The sequence below is a fragment of the Brachycentrus maculatus genome, unplaced genomic scaffold, assembly GCF_059751285.1.
Source record: "Brachycentrus maculatus isolate JH-2025_06_01 unplaced genomic scaffold, ASM5975128v1 h1tg000342l, whole genome shotgun sequence".
Lineage (NCBI taxonomy): Eukaryota > Metazoa > Arthropoda > Insecta > Trichoptera > Brachycentridae > Brachycentrus > Brachycentrus maculatus.
This window is the reverse complement of record NW_028281091.1, coordinates 392,590-418,487: the sequence shown is the minus strand read 5'-3', so window position 1 is coordinate 418,487 and position 25,898 is coordinate 392,590. Positions and strand designations below refer to the sequence as shown.

Here is a 25,898-nt window from a genome sequence, read left to right as displayed (position 1 = left end):
AACGGTAGCCGAGCGTGCTGACCATTACACTACGGAGGCGGACAAGATTACATACTGAATAATGTAATATTTTTGTTTTTTATTATATTTTTTTTTGTTTAAGTAAATATCACTATTTTTTACCATCTGCTGTGACACGTGTTTCGATGCATTCCGCATCATTTTCAAACACTTTATACGTTGTTTGAAAAGGCTACTCTTTGATAATCGTTTAATATAATTATATCAGTTGGTTATTGTTACCATATAAAGTTGTAGTGATCGCACTAAGCAGATTCCGCTGTTCTATGGTCGTTTGGTAATTCTGGTAAATGAAGGAACTGATGGTATCATGTATAGTTATGTTGAATATTCATAGTCACTTTCAATTGGATAGTCACGTTGACTATTCATATTTACTTCCAATTGGATAGTCATGTTGAATATTCATAGTCACTGCCAATTGGATAGTAATGCTGACTTTTCATAATCACTTTCAATTGGATAGTCATTTTGACTATTCAGTCACTTTAAATTAAATAGTCATGTTGACAATTATAATAGTCACTTCCAATTGTATAGTCATGTTGACCATATAGCCATTCCAATTGGATAGTCATGTCACTATACAATTTGGATATTCACTTTGCCTATTGGATAGTCACTATACCAATAGAATATTAACCTTGCCAATTAGATAAACACTATACCAATTGAATATTCACTTTGCCAATTAGATAGTCATGTTGACTATTCATGGTCTCTTCCAATTGGATAGTCACTATACAAATTGAATATTCATATTGCCAATTGGATAGTCACTGTACCAATTGAATATTCACTTTGCCAATTGAAATTTTTGCCATGCTTATTAAACGACTTGGGTATTACGGGTTATGTTTTGTTGTGGTTTAGATATGGTGGTTTGGGAGTATGTATTGTATACTAATCACTAACACGTTTGTTTTACGCTTTTTTCACGCTAACTAATGTGCCACTCTGCTCACGTCTCTTCCTTCCGTCCGCTCTTGTCACGATTATCTATCCGTTATCACTAATTATTATCAATATTATAATTATCACAAATTTATAATGATAATTCTAACGATTTATTTAACAATGATTGTCACCATAATTCTAACGTTTTCTTTGACAATAATTCTAACGTTTTCTTTGACGATAATTCTAACGTTTTCTTTGACGATAATTGTAACGTTTTCTTTGACGATAATTCTAACGTTTTCTTTGACGATAATTGTAACGTTTTCTTTGACGATAATTGTAACGTTTTCTTTGACGATAATTGTAACGTTTTCTTTGACGATAATTCTAACGTTTTCTTTGACGATAATTGTAACGTTTTCTTTGACGATAATTGTAACGTTTTCTTTGACGATAATTGTAACGTTTTCTTTGACGATAATTGTAACGTTTTCTTTGACGATAATTGTAACGTTTTCTTTGACGATAATTGTAACGTTTTCTTTGACGATAATTCTAACGTTTTCTTTGACGATAATTGTAACGTTTTCTTTGACGATAATTGTAACGTTTTCTTTGACGATAATTGTAACGTTTTCTTTGACGATAATTCTAACGTTTTCTTTGACGATAATTGTAACGTTTTCTTTGACGATAATTGTAACGTTTTCTTTGACGATAATTGTAATGTTTTCTTTGACGATAATTCTAACGTTTTCTTTGACGATAATTCTAACGTTTTCTTTGACGCTATCTGTAATCATTTCATTGACGACGATCGTAACAATTTCTTTGATGATGATTGTATCCATGTCTTTGACAATGATTGTAACGATTTCTTTAACGACAATTGTAATAATTTCTTTGACAATAATTGTAACGATTTTTTTGACAATAATTTTAACCGTTTCTTTGACAATAATCAAAACTCTTTCTTTGACTACAATTGTAATGATTTTTTTACGATCAAATTTGACAATAATTAAAACGATATCTTTGACAATAATCGTAATGATTTATTTGACAATAATTGTAACCGTTTCTTTGACAATAATCGTAACTCTTTCTTTGACTACGATTGTAATGATTTTTTTACGATCAAATTTGACAATAATCAAAACGATTTCTTTGACAATAATCGTAATGATTTCTTTGACAATAATCGTAATGATTTATCTGACCGAAATTGTAACTTTGACAAAAATTATATTGATTTCTTTGGCATTAATCATAACGCTTTCCTTGACGATAATCATAAAAATTTCTTTGACAATAATCGTAACAATCTCTGTGACAACCATTTTTACGATAGAAGTGTAAATTGAACCAACGGTGCGGAAGTAAAAGACAGAGCAAGAAGCTAATCAAGGGGCAGTATCAGAGAATCGGTTAGTATCTCACTAGTTTTAAAACGTCTTACGTCACATCTCCGGCCGTGTCACACTGAGACCTATTGACAGTGTCGACAAGAGTCATAATTCCACGCGGTCGCACTGTGATTTGTTGCATTATATTTAGCGCTTTTCACGCATCGGCGTGGTTAGATTGGCAGAAGACACCATTCCTCACCCGATGGTGCACAGGGCACTGCACCGTATTGATGCGGTGTTGTCTCTAGCGTCGATTGCACTAATCACCAAAAAGAGTAAATTCGGCAGAATCGTGTTTTTATTTGAAAAATAAGGATTAATTATGAAATTCTACCATAAATTTGAGAATTTGGTGTAAATTGGCAACTAAACTCATTAAAACTTGATGTATATTGGCAACTAACCTTATATATACTAGTTGTATATTGTTTACTAACCTTATTTAAATTTGTTACAAGTCGGCAACCAAAGTTGTTAAAATCTGTAATGATTTGGCACCTAAATTTATTAAAACTTGATGTATATTGGCAACTAACCTTATATATACTAGTTGTTTATTGTTTACTAACCTTATTTAAATTTGTTACAAGTCGGCAACCAAAGTTGTTAAAATCTGTAATGATTTGTAATCTAAATTTATTAAAACATGATGTATATTGGCAACTAACCTTATATATACTAGTTGTAGATTGTTTACTAACCTTATTTCAATTTGTTACAAGTCGGCAACCAAATTTGTTGAAATCTGTAATGATTTGGCAACAAAACTTGGTATAAATTTTCAACTAACCTTATATAAACTAGTTATGGGTTGTTTACTTACCTTATTATAATTTGTTACAAGTCGGCAACAAAATTTTATAAAAATCTGTAATGATTTGGCAACTAAATTCATTAAATCTTGGTATATATTGCAACTAACCTTAAATATATATATGCTATTAATGGATTGTTTACTAACCTTATTTAAATTTGTTACAAGTCGGCATCAATAATTGTTAAAATTGTAATGATTTGCAATCTAAATTTATTAAACTTTGGTGTAATTATTGCAACTTACCTTATATAAACTAGTTATAGATTGTTTTACTAATCTTATTCAAATTTGTTACAAGTCGGCAACTAAACTTATGAAAACTTGGTGTAAATTGGCAACTTACTTTATTATGAACTAGTTTTAGATTGTTTTACTAACCTTATTACAATTTGTTACAAGTCGGCAACTAGCCTTATCAAAATTACTTACCTTATTAAAATTTGTTACAAGTCGGCAACCAAACTTATCAAAACTTGATAAGTTAAATTGGCAACTAAATTTATATAAACTAGTTATAGATCGTTTTACTAACCTTATTACAATTTTTTACAAGTCGGCAACTAGTCTTATGAAAATTTGTTATAAGTCGGCAACTAGCCTCATGATGAGAAACAACCAAAAATTGGCATAAGCAACTAACCTTACATACCGTGTGCATTTCAATTTGCATGCTGCCAACCCGACCAGCTTCCCGGACCTCCTGGTGCGTCGAAGGTAAGTCGTCCTTCCGTTAAATGGCCATACGAAGAATGGCCAAACGAGGAATGGTCAAACGAGGAATGGTCAAACGGGGAAAGGTCAAACAAGCCTGAAATGGGCAGTGACAGCGAAACTGAACAAGGCGTGTTGGGATGGACCAATGAGTGAAGAGAGAATGGTAGAACTAATCTACGAGGCGAATGTAGTTGAGAATGGAAGCAGAGGAAGACCGAATTTAAGAAGGAAGAGAAAATTAAGAAAGGTGTGTTGAGATGGTTTGGACATGTAGAACGAATGAGTGAGGAAAGAACGGTAAAACAAATTTATGGGGCGAATGTAAATGGAAAAAGGAGCAGAGGAAGACCGAGAAAAACATGGCACGATCAGGTATGCCAAATACTTGAGAGCGGTCAGGTTAGGAGTCGTAACAATCGGCGGGTATGTATGAGGAGATGCATGAACGTGGAAGGGGCGAAGAATATTTGCAAAGATAGAGTGGTGTGGTGTTCTATTCTCTCTGCCTACCTCTGCGGGGAAGCGGCAGGGTAGTTAGTTAATTAGTTTAGTTTTAGGAAGACCGAGGAAAACTCAGGATGATGTATTTGATGATCTGTCTGGAAGACACGGAAGCATTTGCTCCTGCGCCACATTTTTTTTCAGGTATACCACGTACTAATAATCATGCTATCTTTTTCACACGAGTATAAGTAAGTACGTGATGGGCATCAGCTGTATAGAGCATTGTGCGATAGAAAGAGATAGATAGCCGTTTGGCACTTGTGTGAAGAAGATAGCAAGATGATTAGTACGTCGTATACCTGAAAAGATTGTCATGAATGTTCCCCAGGAATGGGAATAATGTGCGTGTATGAGGAGATATCGCTCACTCCTTTCAACGACGTCATATATCAAAAAAACTAGATTTTTCAGGAGATCGTTTTTAAAGTTTAAAAATATAATAAAATGTATTAAAAATAAATATCAAGCCACCTATTGAACTTTTTACTGTGCAACAGATCTTCTTAGATAAAACCTGAATGTTTTTTCTCCGTTTGAATAATATTTAGTATATTTTAAAAAATAATTAAACAATACCTTTTCATCAAAATGTAAAAACAATGTTTTCTGCCCTGTAGCGGGTAAATATTAAGTTAAAAATATGCCGCTTTTGTTGGGATAAAGTACATTTTCTGGGCATTCCGAAAACACGCACAACTGAAGATGGACGATTTTTGATATATGACGTTGTTGAAACGAGTGAGCGATATGTGTAAATAAAAGTAGAATTCAACCCAATAACCTTGTTTAATTTTGGATATATTACTTAAAAATTATTTTTAGCGCTTTGTAAATTGCTGGTTTGAGATTGCATGTGATATATTGTGGCCAGTGTCTCCTATATATCGTAGTCATACAGGAGAAAGTGACCAAGTGCATGTTTTTACAAAAACGTGATCATTGACTATTTGATATCTTACTAGCTTAATATTGCCCTGAAAAACATCCCAAAGGATTTTAAACTTGTAAGTATAATATATTGACTTGGTAAAAATGACTAACAGCATTGGTGTTTATTTTGTTCCCAAGCAAAAGTGACTTAAATGGCCCTCCTGAACATTTTACCTTTTGTTAGTTGGTCACTTTCTCCTGTACGACTACGATACGTGTAACGGTGTGCGTCTTGTTCTTCCAGGAGCATCGCAGCTCACAGCTGCCGCTGGAGATGGAAGATGACTCCACGTCCGTGCGCTCCAGTGAGCTCAAGAGTAAGTGCATTCCCGCATCCGTGTGCGAATTTGACACAAGTCGGTTTGTCCGTCTGACAGTACTACCTACAAACGCACACAAATTTTGAATTATTTCACCAATTGATTAGGCATTCACTTTGTGGTAAAATCTATACATTTTTTGATTAATGTTTTACTTAGTAAATACCACTATTTCTTAAAATCTACTGTGACACGTGTTTTGATGCGGAATGCATCGAAACACGTGTCACAGTAGATTTTAGGAAATAGTGGTATTTACTAAGTAAAGCATTGATTAAAAATTTTAAATTACCTAACGTTTAAGTTACTCCGAAATCTATTATTTGGAAAAATGAAATGACCTGGTTTTTTGATCCAATCACATTTTTTATTAAAAACCAACTAGTTTCGGCAACAACCTGTTGCCCTCTTCAGGGTTTATTTTATGACTGAACTTAAAACGCAAATTATAAGCTAAAATAATAAAAAATGAAAATGATATTTTCTGGCGTTTCTCACGTGTGTGATTATAATCCAGGATTCGGGCTTCACATACTATTATAAGAGTTTCTGCTTAATAAAAAGCTTTTCTTCATCTTGCCAATAGATGTCTCTAGTGAAGTTCTAGTGATTCAAGAACAATGTTTCAAAATTGGTTCACATATATAGAACTTCCAAGAATTTGAGTACTGTGGTTGTCAATAATGGGTAGAATTGGTGAATCACTTACACGTTCCACTCCAAGTTTCGAACCTCAGTTCAACTTGGAGGGATTTTTTCATGGTGTGGAACTTTGGATAAAATAATACGTCAATCCTTGGCCTTATGACATCTGTTGAAATATCTGACTAATAATTTGTAACATCACAAGGACAAATAAAAGAACAGATCCCTGATTTTTCTCGAGGTCGGTAATTAGTCCGCGCCATAATCATGCCCTATATCTGTCTCACTCTCGACGCTACGCATCGCCAGTGGGTAAGAGTGACACACGATGCGCGCTTTGATTTATTTATGTTACGATCTTATTTGTTTATATTACGATATATTTCAAGAATAATGTGACACACGTGTGTTATAGAGTACCAAAAAGGCACAATGAATCCCATTGAACGTTTTTGTTTAGGAAAATAAATTGTTTCTTAACTAAATACATGATAAAAGTAATCATTTAAAAAACGGCAAAATACCGCCGCGCACGGGCGTCTCTCACGAACAAAGTTAACGCGGTTAATAGGTTAATACAAAAAAAAAGAAAATTAGAAGAATACTGTATTTAATGAATGTGTTTATTTCCAGTGGCCGAGCCCTCTGCTGACAGCGCCCCCACCCCCCCTCCCCCCCCGGCCACCCCAGACAAAAAGCAGGTAGGTGATGTTAGGATGATGAACCGTCCAATTGCTGACTGTGGTGGTACAAAGGAATCCCTATTCAATAGTGTTACCGTCGCCCGAGAGTCTGTAGTGGAAATAGTACCCGAAAGTTTCAAGACGGGCCCCTACGGAGGAAATTTTCAGCAAGTCACAACTCGGGGCAGACGGACAACTATGCGCTAGAACACGGGTGGCCAATCTTTTTCACCCGCGTCGCTCTTACAAGCTTAGTATTTTGTCACGGCGCCCTACATTAGTAAGCTATAATAGATATTAACTAACTAACTAACCATCACGCCGCTTCCCCGCAGGGGTAGGCAGAGAGAATCGAACGCCACACCACTCTGTCCTTGCAAACATTCTTCGCCTCTTCCACGTTCATGCATCTCCTCATACACACCCGCCGATTGTTACGACTCCTAACCTGACCACTTTCAAGTATTTGGCATACCTGATTGTGCCATGTTTTTCTCGGTCTTCCTCTGCTTCTTTTCCCAGTAACATTCGCCTCATAATTTTTTTTTACCGTTCTTTCCTCGCTCATTCGTTCTACATGTCCAAACCATCTCAACACACCTTTCTTAATTTGATGGATAATGCTTATCTCAGCTTTGCATTCCTTCCTTATTTAACTATTCGCACATCTATCATACATCGTTTTGTCGCGCATTCTTCTGAGAGATCGCATTTCGACTGCATTCAATATAATAGATATAGAGTCTATATATATATATATATTCAGGGTCTTTCAACAAAGACTTTCAAACTTTCGCAGTTAATAGCGACCATATTGTTGATGCTACATCTCTGACGCACACCTTGTTTTATTAAAATTTAAAGATAGGAAGCACTTCATGAAAGATCCTGTTTATATTATAGTCCAAAGAAATAGGTACCTACAATAATAGTAGTTGGGCAGATAGGTAGATGTCCCCCTCCGTAGTGTAATGGTCAGCACGCTCGGCTACCATTCTGGAGGTCCCGAGTTCGATTCCCAAGGGGGGTGAAATAAATATAAGTAATTTTTTCACTGTAATGTTAATCCAATATTACTCCTGGACTGGTACCTGAAGCGGAGGGCTGATCACCTTTCCTTCATGTGTAAAAGATCAAGATAACACTGCGTTTAAATGACGCAGTGCCCTATGCACCATCGGGTGCGGATAAGGGTCTGAAGATGAAGAATGAATTTGGACACACTCAAAATGTCGTAAATGAATTGGCGTTTTTGAGTGGTATTTATGTCCGCCTCTGTGGTGTGATGGTCAGCACGCCTACCTACCTACCGTACTGGAGGTACCGAGTTCGATTCCCATGGGGGGGTCAAATAAGTGATTTTTTTCGCTGTAATATTTACAAAAATATATATATTTACTATGCAAAGTGAACGAAGAATGATAAGGAGAGTGCTATTGTATGACTTGTTCCCTCCAGATCAACGACCTTTGCTTGGAATAGAATTTAATTAGTCTTTTTAAAATTAGTTTCTGAGAGTCAAGTATTTTTTGTATTTTATATTAACACTATTATTCTAGTTCTACGTATATACCCTTATACCCTTTGACCCCTTATCCTTACTTATAACCCTTATCCGCACCCAATGGTGCATAGGGCACTGCATCAACTTGACACAGTGTTATCTTGATCATCACTTGCATGAAGGCAAGGTGGTCACTCTTGCGCTTCAGGAACCAGTCCAGGGTAATGTTAAATAAATGTAACAGTGTAAAATCACTAATATTTATTTTCACCCCCCTGGGAATCGAACCCGGGACCTCCAGCACGGTAGGTAGCTTAACACGCTGACCATTTATACCACGGAGGCGGAAAGAATGATTACTACAACAAAATAAGTTTTCAATGGTCTATATTTTTTATCTGTATTTTTATCTAAATACCCTTTACTGTGACTAAATTATATTGTATACCCACACACAGGCCATGCCTTTGTGGGATCTTTTTTTGCATTCATTTTTATATTTTATTCATATTTTTTTATGTTATGTAATGCAAAAGAATTTAAAAAAAAAAGAAAAAAAAGTGCTATCATACAAAGTGAACCATGAATGATAAAGAGAGTGTTAATTGTAATAATTGCGTCTCGCTTTCAGCCACCGAAGAAAGAGAAGGGCCCCGCGCCCCGACCCCCCTCCATCGCGGGCGCCCCCTCAGCCCCGTCCACGCCCGAGCGCGAGAAGGGCCCCGCGCCGCCCCCCCCCCTCGCCCAGCACCGAGACAAGGAAAAGGAGAACGTATCTCCGTCCAATCGCAGCACAGCCAGCCAGGAGAAAGACAGAGCACCCAAGACCGCCGCCAAGACAAAGAAGGAGGAGAGCGTCAAGAGCCCCGCGCCCAAACCGCCCAAGATTGCGACCAAGCTGGAAGAGAAGCCGACGAAAATCGGGGCTTTGGCGATTTCGGGCGCAGATGCGGATCTGCCAAACAAAGACGATGACAAGTCCGCTGCGGGCGATCAAACTCGAGTCAAGGGTGATCTTAAACCCGCAGATCTTAATGCCGGAGATTTTAAAGCCGCAGATCTTAATGCCGGAGATTTTAAGGTCGCAGATCTTAATGCCAGAGATTTTAAGGCCGCAGATCTTAATGCCGGAGATTTTAAGGTCGCAGATCTTCATGCCGGAGATTTTAAGGTCGCTGATCTTAACGCCAGAGATTTTAAGGTCGCAGATCTTAAAGCCGGAGATTTTAAGGTCGCAGATCTTAATGCCGGAGATTTTAAGGTCGCAGATCTCGATGCCGGAGGTATTAATGCCGCAGATGTCAAGGCCAAGGCCAAGGTCGGCCCGGTCGTGGTCACCGACGTCAGGGTCGCGGCAGAGGACAGGCCGAAGACTAGCGATGCGGAGCGGCAGTCGAGGAGTCGCCGGAGCTCCCACGCTGAGCAGAGCCGCGACAGCGGAAGGCAGCTCGTGGACCAGGTCTGCAGGGAGGCCGAGAAGGAGGTCATCAATCGGCTCATCAGGTACGCGTCGCGATATAATGCATAATGCTTCTGATTCTATTTTGACTGCCATATTTTTGTGTTATTATAGACCCTTTCCTCCCTGACCATTTTTTCTCATAACTGATCAGCTACTCTGTTTTTAAAAAAAAAGCGACATTTTTATACTATTAAAATAAATATTTTTGTTCCCTAATTTTGGGACACCCTGTCTGGCGATTCGTATGACCATTCGTTTTAATAACTGAACTTGAAAGTGTAACTTTCATCGTTTTCCGCCACGGAACATACAAATAAAATGCAATTTCTGTTAATTTAACTACTAGCACTAATATCACAAAATTTTGAAATATAATAGCTCCACAAAACGAAAAAATATGGTCACAAAGAGTGGTAGAGTATCCTCGGAGAACCGTCGTAAATGAAGGATAACGACTGACTGTCCCAAAAAAAACGTTCACCTGAAAAATCGAGTTTTTTGATTTATGACGTTCTTGAAAAGAGTGAGCGATACATATTTACATCTTCCTACAGTAAACAAAACATTTAATTTTACATTCTCTTAGACTCTTTTCATTCTTCATACATTCAGGCATATAAAGTGCTATCCCGTATTTGTAGACACTGGAGCGCCGGCGATTCCGGCCCCCAGGTGGTGGTGGAGATCCGCGACGAGAGCACCGGCCAGCTGATCCCCATCGGGGGCCCCTCCACCACGGTCAGCGTGGGCGACCCCCCCGGCGCCGGCCAGGTCACCGTCGTCACCACGCACCCGCCCGTGCTCTGCGATCCCGGCCACGTGAGTACAACACCTTCCATTCCTTCACATAACACATCATCTTCAGGAAACTATCTACCCCCGGAGCCCCAACTGTCCATCATATCATCTTCTTCTTCTTTCTGTGCCACTTGTAACGAAGATCGGCGATCATCATGGCCATCTTTAATTTGGATGTTGCAGCTCGGAACAGAGATTTGGTGCTTCTGCCAAACCATTGTGGTAGGTTTTTCAGCCATGATGTCTTTGGGCGTCCTTGAGTTCTTCGCCCCTCAATCTTTCCTTGTATGATTAGGTGGAGAAGAGGATATTTTTGATTTCTCACGACGTGGCCGAAGTACGTCAGCTTTCTCTGTAGGATGGTTAGTAGGAGTTCCCTATTGGTATTCATCGGTCTTGAGGTAGTATTTTACGAAAATGGCGCTGTATAAATCATCCATAATTATTGATATTATTATAACGGTTAAAAGTGGTTATCTAAAAACTTTTACGATTGACGATTGAACGTTCCTCTCCTTGTGTCTAGGTGGCCGCCGGAGCCGTGACGGTCACGTCGCCCTCGCAGGGGCACGATCAGGTGGTGGTGCTGGCCAACTCGACCAACCGCACCACCCGGGTGTCCCCGCCGCTGGGCTCCTCCAGCGACGAGGACTTCCCCGAGCTGGACAGCCTGGACTGCAGCGCCGGAGGTAGAGTAGCCAGTCATCCAGTATATTTATTTATTTACAACATTTTGAGTGTGTCTAAATACTTGTTCACAAAATCTGGATTATCTCCAATTACATCTCATCAAAGATGAAGAAGAAGTAATTGGAGATAATCCAGATTTTGTGAACAAGTATTTGGACACACTCAAAATGTTGTAAATAAATTATCTGGTCAAATTATAAGCTTAATAATAAAAATGAAAATGGTATTTTCTGGCGTTTCTCATGTGTGTGATTATAATCCAGGATTCGGACCTCACATACTAATATAAGAGTTTCTGCTTAGTAAAAAGCTTCTTTACATCTCACCAATAGATGTCTCTAGTGAAGTTCAAGTGATTCAAGAACAAGGTTTCTAAATTGGTTAATATATATAGAACTTCCAAGAATTTGAGTAGTGCGGTTGTCAATAATGGGTAGAATTGGTGAATGTTACACGTGTGTAAAGTGATCACTTAAACCAGCCGATGACGGTCGTCAGCCCCGTAAATGCCCAGACTTCCATATTCTTCTTCATCTTTGATGAGATGTCAAAAAATAATATTTATTTATTTATTTATTGAACGGCTAATGCCTTTAACACAATACATTAAATAATACATAATACATGTCTCGGCATTTCCAGGGCTTGCCATGTATTAAAAATTCATTGGGATAAATCTAACATATCGCTCACTCCTTTCAAGAACGTCATAAATAAAAAAAAATTGATTTTTCAAGAGAACGTTTTCAAAGTTTAAAAATAAAATACAATGTATTAAAAATAAATATCAAGCCACTTATTGAACTTTTTACTGTGCAACAGATCTTTTTAGGTAAAACCCGAAGGTTTTTTCTCCATTTGAAAAATATTTAGTTTATTTAAAAAAATAATTAAACAATGCCTTTTCTTCAAAATGCAAAAACAACACTTTCTGCCCTGCAGCGGGTAAATATTAAGTTAAAGAGCCGAGCGTGCTGACCATTACACTACGGAGGCGGAAAAAAATTAGATTAAAAAAAAAAATCTAATATGTATGTAATTTACAATAATTAAAGAAAACACTTCGTTTTTTACCACTTGAGTTTAATTATAGACTACATGTTTCAGAAGCTAAACTTCCATCATTCAGGTCTGTATAATAACTAAAATATAAAATATAAAATTGTTCTATAAATAAGGTTCTATAATAAATAAAATATGTATGTAATTTGGTGGATAGCAGATTTTTTACTATTTTTCATATTTGTTTTCATATAATGAACATTTTTGTTTGTTTGTACGCGACAGTTGTACGCGAAATGCGGCGCCTGGACAGCAGCGAGGTGCTCATCGTGTCCCCCACGGACGCCACGTCCGACTCGGGAGTGTTTGACGACAGCGCCACCGCCAACTTGCAGGACACGAGCCACGTGTCGGTGGTGACGGTCGGCGAGACCCGGGTGCGGGTGAGGGACTCGTCGGCCCACCAGAACCCCGGCGCCACCCACATAGTCCTGGACGGTACGTACTCTCACACTCACTGGCACGCGAGCCATTGGTCTTCCTCTAGATGCCTTTCTATGGCGATTGCCTGGTTCACAATATGATCACGTTCTCTGCGTCCTATGTGCCCATACCACCTCCAATTGCCTTTCCCCTACCTTACTATTGATGCCTGTTACAGCCAGGCTCCCACGAATGCGTCAACTCTTTATCATGTCTCTAAGACAGAATATCGGTCAGCACGCTCGGCTACCGTACTGGAGGTTGCGGGTTCGATTCCCAGAGTGGGGTCAAATAAATACAAGTGACTTTTTCACTCTAATATTTATTCAATATAACCCTGGACTGGTACCCGAAACGGAGAGCTGATCACCTTTCCTTCATGTGTTAATGATCAAGATAACACTGCGTTTATATGATGCAGTGCCCTATGCACCATCGGGGTGCCGATAAGGGTTTGACTGAAATGTTTATATAAATTTTTTTGAATGAATGTATACAGTTATGTAATCAAAATAAAAAATAAATAAAAAAGGGACACTCCAGCTGACCATGAAAGTGTTTTATAATTTGTGCGTTGACATGATGAACTTTACGTTGCAGGATCGGAGTCCTCGTGGGGGTCCCGGGACAGGGACGGGGGGCACCGGGACAGGCAGGTGAACGGACGCCCGCCGCGTCCTGTCCGATCTTCCCCCGACAGCTCCAACACTCCGGACTCGAGGTAACGTCCGACGCATATCGTTCATATTTTTTGGCATCTCAACAAAGATGAAGAACAATACACATAGAAGGCTAATATATTTTACTAAAGCAGGGCGCCGTGACGAAATACTAAACTTGGAAGTGCGCCGCAGGCTGAAAACGATTGGGAATTTAAAAAAATTAAAAATGTTTCCCGATAATGTGTAAGCGAAGGAGTACTGGATAACGTGTCATCTGTTCTCAGGTCGCACTCGGACAGCGGGTCCATCCGCTCCTCCTCCGGGGGCCACCTGACGCCCCCGAAGGGCGCCGGAGACCGCTCCGACGCCGAGAGCATCTCCACCACCATCAGCCAGGTGAGTCCTGCACTGCATCGTATAAATGCAGTGCCGTCTTGATCGTTGACGCGTGAAGGAAAGGCGATCCGCTTCAGGCACCAGTCCAAGGTTAAATTTAACCCTTTCCGGTCCCCAAAATTAAAAAAAAACCCAGGTAGACAGTTACATTCCTATTGGAAAAAAAATCCTTTGTACTGTGCTACACATACTGTTGTAATAGATGCGAGTGACAAAAATGTAACCTTGAATTTAAAATTGGACCCTTATGTGCATATAACCCCAATGGTGCATAGGGCACTGCATCATATAAACGCAGTGTTATCTTGATCGTTAACACACGAAGGAAAGGTGATCAGCCCTCCGCTTCAGGTACCAGTCCAGGGTAATATTAAATAAATATTAAAGTGAAAAAATCACTTAGATTTTTATTTGACCCCCCCTGGGAATCGAACCCGGGACCTCCAGAACGGTAGCCGAGCGCGCTGACCATTACGCTACGGAGGCGGACAAAATAAATTAATATTTTATTGTTTATTATTCAAATGCTTTATTTTAAGTTTTAAACCAGCGTGTGATGAATGTGGCGATTCCCAAAAGGGAAATTGTTAAATTTTTTCTACCGCAGAGACATATTATTTTTTACCGTGTTCTACATGCGATTTCCGACTGCCCGCTAACTCCCTGTCGTTTGGCAGGACTCTCGCGGATCGGCCGGGAAGAACAACGGAGTCCCGGCCGGAGCGACGGAGCCGGAGGGAGGTCCGGTAGTCCTGCGCAGGAGGCAGGACCATCCCGCCGTGACCCGGATGCAGAGGTATGGCAACTTGGCTTATTTTATTTTATTGAATTTATTAGATGGAAGTTGCGTTTATTATTTGTCTTGCTTGTTATGTACAAGGTTTATAGGACATTTAGTGGATTTTTGTTTCATGAAACACGGTATCCTGAGATCCGACAATCCCGAGACTTGACGTCCCGAGCCCCGACTCCCTAAGACTTGACTCCCTCAGGCCCGACTCTTGAGATTCTACATCTCGAGACTTGACGTCCCGAACCCCGACTCCCCGAGACTTGACTCCCTCAGGCCCGACTCTTGAGATTCTACATCTCGAGACTTGACGTCCCGAACCCCGACTCCCCGAGACTTGACTCCCTCAGGCCCGACTCTTGAGATCCTACATCCCGAGACTTGAAGTCCCAAGACCTGACTCCCAGAGATCTTACATCCCGAGCCCCGACTCCCTGAGACTTGACGACCTGAGACCCGACTCCCCGAGACTTGACTCCCTGAGACCTGACTCTTGAGATCTGACATCCCGAGAACAGACTCTTCGAGACTTGACTCCCTGTGACCCAACTCTTGAGATCCGACATCCCGAGACTTGACTTCCCGAGATCTTACTCCCCGAGAGCCAACTTCCCGAGACATTCCGAGACCCGAGCCTCGACTCCCTGAGACCCGACTCTTAATTGATTATTATTATGATTATTATTCCAGGTCCAAGGAGGACATCCAGCTGGCCAACCTGAAGAAGAAGACGCGCAAGCGCACGCGCAAGTTCGAGATAGACGGCGTGATGGTGACGACGACCACGTCGAAGGTGATCTGGGGCGACGAGGAGGGCGGGCGCGCGTACGACGACCACCAGCTGCGCAAGCAGGAGCTGCGCGAACTGAAGATGCTACAGAAGCTGGAGCAGAAGCAGTTCCAGGACCTGGCGGGCAAGGAAGCAGCGCTGCGCGACCAGCAGGAGCGGCGCGGCGAGCAGGAGCTGCAGGCGCTGGCGCGGCTGCAGGAGGCCGAGCTGGACGCGCTGGCGCGGCAGCAGCGCGCGCTGGCCGAGCGCGCCGCCGCGCAGCGCGAGGCCGAGGGCCGCGCCGCGCAGCGCCGCCTGCGCGCCGAGCACGAGCGCGACATCAAGCACTTCCGCGAGACGCTCAAGCAGGAGATGCGCCTACTCAAGCAGGTACTCCCATACCCCCTCTCCCCCTTGTAGCTGCTATCTAGCTGTCATCATGCCATCAGTGCCAGCGCGAGCGCGACATTAAGCACTTCCTCGAGACCCTATACTCAGCCCACACTCTCCCTTGTAGCTAGTCATCCAACTGGTCCCAAGCAGGTACTCCCACTCCCCCTTGTAGCTATCTAGCTGTCATCATGCCATCAGTGCCAGCGCAAGCGCGACATCAAGCGAGGATAGATGGACGGAGCAGGCTCTCTACTGGAGGTCTAGATGGTCCGATGGCATTAGGAAAGTGGCAGGCCTGCACTGGAAGAGAGACGCGTCCAACAGAGAACTGGGCTAGTCCAAGAGGGAGGCCCAATAGTCCAATACTGGGCACAAGAAGAAGGCTAGAGTTAGTTGTTTGCTAGTTTTATTGTCCGCCTCCGTGCTGTAATGGTCAGCGTGTTTAGCTACCGTGCTGGAGGTCCCGGGTTCGTTTCCTAGGGGGGTGAAAATAAACATTAGCGATTTTACACTGTAATATTTATCTAATATTACTGGTTCCTGAAGCGCAAGAGTGATCACCTTGCCTTCATGTAAGTAATGATCAAGATGACACCGCGTGGATTCGATGCAGTGCCCTATGCACCATTGGGTGCGGACAAGGGTTACAAGTAAAGTAAGTCTTACGGTGTGTCTCGTTTGTCAGGAGGTGGAGCTGCTGCCCAAGGAGCGGCGCAAGGAGGAGTTCCGCGCGGGCAAGCTGCGCCTGGACCGCGAGCACGAGGACAAGGAGCGGCTGTTCCTGCAGGAGCAGGCGGCCGCGCAGGAGCAGTGCCTGCAGCGCCTGCAGGACTCCCACCGGGAGCGCCAGGCGCTCGCCGACCGCCAGCACCTGCAGCAGCGCCAGCAGGTAGGGAGCTTCGCACGCCACAATACTTGTTCAAAAAATCTGGATTATCTCCAATTACAGGAGCTATCTCATCAAAGATGAAGAAGAATATGGAAGTCTGGGCATTTACGGGGCTGACGACCGTCATAGGCTGGTTTAAGTGATCACTTTACGCACATGCAAAATTCACCTATTCTACCCATTATTGACGACGACACTACTCAAATTCGAATTGGTGAATGTTACACGTGTGTGATCACTTGAACCAGCCTATGACGTTCCTGAAGCGCAAGAGTGATCACCTCACCTTCATGTAAATGATGATCAAGATAACACTGCATCAATACGATGCAGTGCCCTATGCACCATTGGGTGCGGATAAGGGTTAGAAGAAATTTTGATAATTATATATTTTCAAACCCTTTTCCGCACCTGATGGTGCATAGGACATTGCGTCATATGAATGCAGTGCTATCATGTAAGTAATGATCAAGGTAACACTGCGTGGATTCGATGCAGTGCCCTATGCATCATTGGGTGCGGATAAGAGTTAGAAGAAATTTTGATAATCATATCTCTTCAAACCCTTTTCCCGCCCCAATGGTGCATAGGGCACTCCATCATATGAATGCAGTGCTATCATGTAAGTAATGATCAAGGTAACACTGCGTGGATTCGATGCAGTGCCCTATGCACCAGTGGGTGCGGATAAGGGTTATAAGTAAGTAGAGCCGTAATAAACATGGCCTTGTTGCAGATAATGCGGACGGGCGAGGCGGCCATGTGGGAGCTGGAGGAGAAGCAGATCCACGAGAAGTTCCAGCTGGGCAAGCGCCAGCTCAAGGACGTGTTCCTGCTGCAGCGCCACCAGATGCTCGTGCGCCACGACAAGGAGCTGGAGCAGATCAAGAGGTGCTGCTCCCCTCCCCTCTCCCCTCTCCCATCCCGGATCCGACATTACACATCCCTGTTTAACTAAATTATCAAAAAATGTGACACACAATTGTATAGTATGTACTTCGATACCTCTGCGCAAGAACAAATGAGTTGCTGTGCATATTTTAATTTGTGTAATTCTGTACCATCATGATATGACAATCAAATCAAACCGCTAGGAATGTATGTCAGTATGACTGAAAAACTGCGTGTGGTGACATTACACATCCCTGTTTAACTAAATTATCAAAAAATGTGACACACAATTGTATAGTATGTACTTCGATACCTCTGCGCAAGAACAAATGAGTTGCTGTGCATACTTTAATTTGTGTCTAATTCTGTACCACCATATGACAATCAAATCAAACCGTTAGGAATGTATGTCAGTATGACTGAAAAACTGCGTGTGGTGACATTACACATCCCTATTTAACTAAATTATCAAAAAATGTGACACACAATTGTATAGTATGTACTTCGATATCTCTGCGCAAGAACAAATGAGCTGTTGTGCATATTTTAATTTGTGTGTAATTCTGTACCACCATGATATGACAATCAAATCAAACCGCTAGGAATGTATGTCAGTATGACTGAAAAACTGCGTGTGGTGACATTACACATCCCCGTTTAACTCCTTTAGGGATGTACTCGAGTCACAGGTGTTACTGGGTGAGATTGCACATCCCTGTTTATCACCTTTAGGGATGTACTTGAGTATTACTGAGAAACCGCGCGTGGTGACATTACGCATGCCTGTTAAACACCTTTAGGAATGTATGCAAGTCACAGGTGTTTCTGGGTGAGATTGCACATCCACGTTTAACACCTTTATGGATGTATGCAAGTCACATTTATTACTGGGTGACATTACACATCCCTGTTTAACGCCTTTAGGGATGTACATAAGTCACAGCTATTACTGAGAAACCGCGTGTGAATCAAACCCCTCTCTAGATTATTGTCTCAATGCTTTATTGGAGGCGCGTGGCCCTCTGGGCTGCCGCGGGCCTCACCAACCTTGCCCTCGTTCAGTATGAACTCGCGTAAGGCCCGCCGGGCTGCCGCCGGCGGGCCCTGCGTGCCTTCAGCAATCAGACTAACCCCCGCCCCCCTGTCCAGGATGAACTCGCGCAAGGAGGAGGAGCTGAGCAAGGGGCAGACGCTGGAGAAGCGCTCGCTGCCCAAGCGCATCCGCCACGAGATGAAGGTGCGCGAGATGATGTTCCGCGAGAGCCTGCGCATCAGCGTCAGCATGGCCGACCCCCAGGAGGAGAGGGAGCGCCTCAAGAAGGTAACCCACCAATACCTATCGATACCTATCAACTGCCAACTCGCTGCTGGTGCGGCGCTATCTTACACTTCACCCAACGGTGCATAGGGCACTGCGTCGTATTGATGCAGTGTCATCTTGATCTTCAAGTGACATCTTCTAACCCTTATCCGCACTCAATGGTGCATAGGGCACTGCGTCGTATTGATGCGGTGTTATCTTGTTTGTTACTTACACGGAGGCAAGGTACCAGCCTAGGGTAATATTAAATAAATATTAGAGTGAAAAAATCACTTATATTTATTTGACCCCCCCCCCCTGGGAATCGAACCCGAGACCTCCTGAACGGTAGCCAGCGTGCTGACCATTACGCTACGGAGGCGGACATAATACATCGATTTAATAAAAAAAAAAATCTTGTAAAAAGAAGCCACTCCCCAGAGAAAGTTGGATATATATTTTTGTACTCCCGGAAAGGTTAATGGTATATGAAAGCTCGATGTGATTGTTGTTCGTCGCTCAGTTCCAGGAGAACGAGAAGAAGCGCTACAGGGGCGAGCAGCAGCGGCTGGAGGTGAAGCAGGAGAAGAACCGCGAGGAGCTGCGCGCGGCCGGCTCGGGCGCCCTGCGCGAGCTGGAGCAGCTGCAGAACGAGAAGCGGCTGCAGCTCACCAAGCACGAGGCGCACAAGCTGCGCGAGCTCGAGGAGCGCTACGCCGCCGAGCTGCGCGAGTGGCGCGCGCAGCTGCTGCCCCGCAAGCAGGTACGCCGCACCCCCCCATGCCACTCGGACATCGCTCGCTCCTTCCAACAACCTCATATAGTATCATACAGATGTCGCTCACTCCTTTCAACAACGTCATATATCAAAAATCGTCAATTTTCAGTTGTGCATGCTTTCAGAATGCCCAGAAAATGTACTATATCCCAGCAAAAGGGGCATATTTTTAACTTGATATTTACCCGCTACAGGGCAGAAAGTGTCGTTTTTGCATTTTGAAGAAAAGGTATTGTTTAATTATTTTTTTAAACATACTAAATATTTTTCAAATGGAGAAAAAACATTCAGGTTTTACATAAAAAGATCTGTTGCTCAGTAAAAAGTTCAATAAGTGGCTTCATATTTATTTTCAATACATTTGGTTATATTCTTAAACTTTAAAAACGTTCTCCTGAAAAATCAAGTTTATTTGATATATGACGTTGCTGAAAGGAGTGAGCGATATATCCACTCATGGTTGTGTACTAGACGATTTCTATATTTTTGTCTAGTAGATATAAAGGATATTATGAAACCTTGCCAAATATATACACCGTGTGGCGTTTGAGCTGCCGCTTACTCAGAAAACACACAGTTTAAATATTCAGGGCTGTCTTGGGACTATCAAACCTTCGTTGTGGGTAAATCGTGTATCATGGCTGTGTACTAGAAGATTTCTATATTTTTGTCTAGTTTGTTGTTTAACGAATCCGCAATAATAAATAATAAAACCCTTATTTGCACCCCAATGGTGCATAGGGCACTGCATCATATAAACGCAGTGTTATGTTGATCGTTTACACATGAAGGAAAGGTGATCGGCCCTCCGCTTCAGGTACCAGTCCAGGGTAGTATTGAATAAATATTACAGTGAAAAAAACACTTATATTTATTTTACCCCCCTTGGGAATCGAACCCGGGACCTCCAGAACGGTAGCCGAGCGTGCTGACCATTACACTACGGAGGCGGACGCAATAGTTTGAAGTAAAAATTAATACATAAATTAAAATGACGCCATATCAACCCATGTTTGATTTTACCCTTCTATTATTTTTAACGATTTATGTCTGCCTCCGTAGTGTAATGGTCAGCACGCTCGGCTACCGTTCTGGAGGTCCCGGGTTTGATTCCCAAGGGGGGTAAAATAAATATAAGTGATTTTTTCACTGTCATATTTATTCAATATTACCCTGGACTGGTACCTGAAGCGGAGGGCTGATCACCTTTCCTTCATGTGTAAATGATCAAGATAACACTGCGTTTATGTGACGTAGTGCCCTATGCACCATTGGGGTGCGGATAAGGGTTTTATTTTATATTATATATTATTATTTTTAACACGAGCATGCTTTGATATCCTGTCCGCCCTTGAGCATGCGCATGGTGTCGCTACGCGGCGGGGCTGGCTCCCGGATCGGGATCTGCGAAGGTCGCGGCCGCCCGGAGACCGTGGGCTGAAGTCCCGCCGCGTAATTTGACTGGCTCTTCAATCTATGCATGTTTCTAGCGTTAATTTTAATTTTCCGCATTGAACGGCGGAGGCATTTGGAATGATGGAATTCGGTCGTTGACTTGCTGCAAAATTAACACACTTATGACGGATTTGATAATTGTGCACATATCGCCTACTCCTTTCAAGAACGTCATAAATCAAAAATCGTAAATTTTCAGTTGTGCATGTCTTCCGAATGCCCAGAAAATGTACTATATCCCAGCGAAAGCGGCATATTTTTAACTTAATATTTACCCGCTACAGGGCAGAAAGTGTTGCTTTTGCATTTTGAAGAAAAGGTATTGTTTAATTATTTTTTTAAATATACTAAATATTTTTCAAATGAAGAAAAAACCTTCAGGTTTTACCTAAAGAGATCTGTTGCACAGTAAAAAGTTCAATAAGTGGCTTGATATTTATTTTTGATGCATTGTATAATATTTTTAAACTTTAAAAACGCTCTCCTGAAAAATCAAGTTTTTTGATTTATGACGTTCTTGAAAGGAGTGAGCGATATAGTTGAACGATGAATGATAAGAATGTGTTATGTTACCATACCACAAAGCTAAGAATACTTTTAATATACAAAATACAAAGAAATTGGTACATAATTACCGTACTTACTTATACTTATAACCCTTATCCGCACCCAATGGTGCATAGGGCACTGCATAGAATTACTGCAGTGTTATCTTGATCATTACTTGCATGAAGGCAAGGTGGTCACTCTTGCGCTCCAGGAACCAGTCCAGGGTAATATTAAATAAATACTACTTTTCACCCCCCCTGGGAATCGAACCCGGGACCTCCGGCACGGTAGCTAGACACGCTGACCGTTACACCACGGAGGCAGACACAATATTCATGTGAAAACATTAAATATAATAATAATAAAACCCTTATCCGCACCCCAATGGTGCATACGGCACTGTTATCTTGATCGTTTACACATGAAGGAAAGGTGATCAGCCCTCCGCTTCGGGTACCAGTCCAGGGTAATATTGAATAAATATTACAGTGAAAAAATCGCTTATATTTATTTTACCCCCCTTGGGAATCGAACCCGGGACCTCCAGAACGGTAGCCGAGCGTGCTGACCATTACACTACGGAGGCGGACCTATACACTTTGTTACCCAACAATTCTAGTTGGTTAACAATGATAAAAGTGAATTGTTTCAAGGTTATTTTATTTATCCAAATAATATATTGAATATGTACGTATATAATTCATTCTTTTCCGCCTTTGAACTGAGGCCGTTTGTACTCGGTTTGAGGTAGTTGGGAGCAGTTGATGACCATTCCAGATGCTTCCGTCGTTCTCTCTGTATATTAATAATTGATTTTTAGAGGCCACGAAATGATGTATTTGTTGGTTGATAATCCAGGCGTTGTTGGACCTGTTTGAGAGCGAGGTCTGCCGGCACGAGGCCCAGTTCGGCGCGCTGGCCCCGCGCGCCCGCCGGGACATCACCGACGTGCCCTTCCCCCTGAACGCCCTCACCCGCCTCTCCCTGCCGCGCCCCTCCTCCTCCATCTTCACCATGACGCGCTCGCGCACGGCGCTCAGCTTCTCCTACAAAGGCCCGCAAGGGCCGGAGACACGCCGGCGCAGCGTCAGTCCAATAGACTCGAACAATGAACCAATCATGGCGTACGATCTCGACAGCGGAATTTCCGACGGCAAATCAATGGATTCGGACAGCGTTGCGACTGTCAAATCCCGCGGGAAGAGCGACTCTGAGATCAAGCCGCAAATCGATAAAAAATCTGCCGTTTCGGTTGTCGATATCAAAAATGGCAGTGCCAAAGTCAGCGATTATCAGCTGGTGTTTGGCGAGTCGCCCAAATTCAAGACCGTGGTCAAACTTGGTGACAGCGACAACGAAATCAATCAAGAGGTCATCCCTCCCCGCCGCTCGGCCGGCTCGCAGGTCGCTCCGCTCTCGCCAGACGTTGTGGACGATGACGTTTCCGTGTTCAGCGATGCAGACAGCTGGGTGGAGGGGCCGTCTGTCCTGCGATTGGGCGGCGGATCCGTCACAAAAACGCGAGCCGGCGTTTCCGAGGAATCGCTGGATCTGAAATTGACGCCGAAGAAAAGCGAAAATGACGACGATTTCGACGCTTCTGCCGCATAAAATGAATTGCAAATATATTAATGTAGCTTTAACCGATTCGGTGCCACGAGTGCGTTGGCAACTAAATTTTCTTCAAACCCGGGTAGCATTTTTCTTTCTCTAGCCCTTGTCCGCACCCAATGGTGCATAGGGCACTGCATTGTATTGACGCAGTGTACGGTTGAGATCTTGCCCTAAATGGAACTATTCGGATCTCTACTAGGCTTCTTTGTCATCGTAACACGCTTTCTCGCTGTATCGTCTCAAATTGTTACGAGACAGCCTCGTTCTCCGCACTGTGGTGGTGCACAGGGCACTGTTTCAGATTGTCAATTATGCGACAGATCGTAAATTACGTTCGTCAGTCGTAAAAACCGCTTGAATCGTATCATAAACGCCAGAAACGTGTCCGAATTTTTTATGAAAATCATGAATGTCCCTAAATCCCACCCAATCCTACTGTTTTCATTTCATTTTTCATTGTATTGTGTCTGTACTGAGTAGACGGTGTATTTGTTTAGCATTATCAATGGTGCATAGGGCACTGCTTCGTAAAGAAGCGGCGTTGTCTTGGTGCCAAACGCCCAAAGGTGACCAGCCCTGCTCTTTAGTCTGCTGTGACGACTGAGATCATTCTAATTTGATGTTGGATGTCTCAACAGAGACGATGCATTTTTTTTTTTTTAATATGAAAGGAACGTGGATGCCTGAAGAAAATTTATAAATATTGTATTTATTTTTGTTATCGAATTATTATTGTTCTTTAGTTTATTGCATGGGTTTTGGTATTCTTGCCTTAAAAAAAACTAGAAGCACTAACTTTGTAATTTTCCATGTCGCAATTTACGAAATAACTTTGCAATTTTCCATTTTACGACGTAACTTCGTAGAGTTGCTTCGTAAGTTGTGATGTCAATAAATCATACTGCTGTGGTTCTGTCGATTTGTTCATTGTGTATTTGTGACCGTACTGGTGTTTTACGCGAGAGAAGACGGAAGTCCGAGCGTCCCGAGGCTTGGGACCTGTCATTTGGCTGGCTCGAGTGATCGCTTTATACACTTGTGTAACGTTCACCGTTTTTCCCATTATCAATCATCCGTGTTGCGTTGATTTTTTTAATGTAATAATGTATGTACCGTCTAAATGGAGAGTTCAGTGTTTGGGTTTGATGAAATGTAAATAGATGAAGAAGAATATGGAAATATGAAAATTTACAGGCCTTACGACCGTCATAGGCTGGTTTGAGTTATCACTTTACACACGTGTAACTTTCACCAATTCTACCCGTGATTGACAACCACACTACTCCAAGAATTAGTAGTAGTGTGGTTGTCAAGGGCGGGTAGGATGGCGAATTTCGCACGCGTGTAAAGTGATCACTTGTCCAGCCTACGACGGGTCTGTCAATACCCAGACTTTCGTATTCTTCTTCTGTCCATGTTGAGATTTCGAAAAAAATGTAAAAATAAATCCCAAGTGGCGATAATCCAGATTTGTGAAGCATTTCGTGATCGAACAGCCGCGGTGACATTACACACCCCTGTTTAACACCCTTAGAGATGCCAAACCGTGATGAAAATTAAACATTTCATCTCGACACGGGCGCCGTGGCGTAGATGGGTAGACGCTCGACTGCGAAACTGGCGTCGCGGGTTCGATTCCCGCCAAGTGCAAAACGAATTCAAGAAAGATGTATTTTCAATTGGTCTGGGTGTTTGTGATGTGTTTTTCACATTTACCCTCCCTATCCTTACCATCCTACCTGCAGACAAGCCTCTAATTGAGGCTTTGCGTGTTATACCATAAAAAATTAATTTAAAAAATTTAAAATAATTGAAATTGTTTCGGGTTGTGGTCCCGTGGTTAGTGTCGCGGACTCTTGAGTCAGAGTTTCTCGGTTGGAACCCACTCTACCACAATTTGATACCTATTTCTAATAATGAGCCGCTTAGGCTCACAGAACTAGTAAATAATAAAAACAAATATTTCTCTTTCTACCTAAAAAAAAAAAATGCATGCAGTGTTATCCTCGTACAAGGATGCAATGCCTTGGATAAGTTTACTGCTCAAACTACGCTAACACCGCTCCTTCAGAAGCATCTAGCGGTCAAACAGCCACGGCGACATTACACAACCCTGTTTAACGCCCTACTATACCCTACCTAACAAAATTTTTACTTTAAAACGCATTTACGATATATCTCTTCTAAGCTGTCGAGCGAGTATGGTCCTTAGGGCGCACCGACCCAAGGGTCACTTCTCCTTCTTCCTTCCTCTGTCACTAACCACTTTACGGCTCCGCCTGAGACTGCATGCTCTCACGAGGACAGAACTTTTCCCATCTTTTGGTATGTTTATAATTTTTATTTATTTAATTTGATGTATATAATTTTATTTCCATGTATCGTAGTCATACAGGAGAAAGTGACCAAGTGCATTTTTTACAAAAACGTGATCATTGACTATTTGATATCTTACTAGCTTAATATTGCCCTGAAAAACATCCCAAAGGATTTAAACTTGGAAGTATAATATATTGACTTGGTAAAAATG

The 25,898-nt window shown here is 42.2% G+C and overlaps 1 protein-coding gene across 6 annotated transcripts in view; it reads left to right on the top strand.

The window, feature by feature from the left end:
- Positions 1 to 25,898, top strand: part of Slik (Sterile20-like kinase) — a 51,269-nt gene that overhangs the window by 22,253 nt on the left and 3,118 nt on the right. For 3 of the 6 annotated variants that reach the window (XM_088269226.1, XM_088269228.1, XM_088269227.1), the window contains exons 9-23: positions 5,540 to 5,612; positions 6,894 to 6,961; positions 9,079 to 9,950; positions 10,551 to 10,728; positions 11,234 to 11,396; positions 12,685 to 12,897; positions 13,483 to 13,603; positions 13,829 to 13,940; positions 14,618 to 14,736; positions 15,421 to 15,889; positions 16,578 to 16,781; positions 17,518 to 17,672; positions 18,822 to 18,993; positions 19,496 to 19,735; positions 22,613 to 25,658. In XM_088269226.1, coding sequence (XP_088125352.1) covers positions 5,540 to 5,612; positions 6,894 to 6,961; positions 9,079 to 9,950; positions 10,551 to 10,728; positions 11,234 to 11,396; positions 12,685 to 12,897; positions 13,483 to 13,603; positions 13,829 to 13,940; positions 14,618 to 14,736; positions 15,421 to 15,889; positions 16,578 to 16,781; positions 17,518 to 17,672; positions 18,822 to 18,993; positions 19,496 to 19,735; positions 22,613 to 23,365 — 3,912 coding nt within the window. In that variant the 3' untranslated portion in view covers positions 23,366 to 25,658. Of the gene's footprint in view, positions 1 to 5,539; positions 5,613 to 6,893; positions 6,962 to 9,078; positions 9,951 to 10,550; positions 10,729 to 11,233; positions 11,397 to 12,684; positions 12,898 to 13,482; positions 13,604 to 13,828; positions 13,941 to 14,617; positions 14,737 to 15,420; positions 15,890 to 16,577; positions 16,782 to 17,517; positions 17,673 to 18,821; positions 18,994 to 19,495; positions 19,736 to 22,612; positions 25,659 to 25,898 lie in introns of those variants that run through there. The other 3 variants (XR_015838416.1, XM_088269229.1, XR_015838415.1) reach the window with 2 other exon arrangements.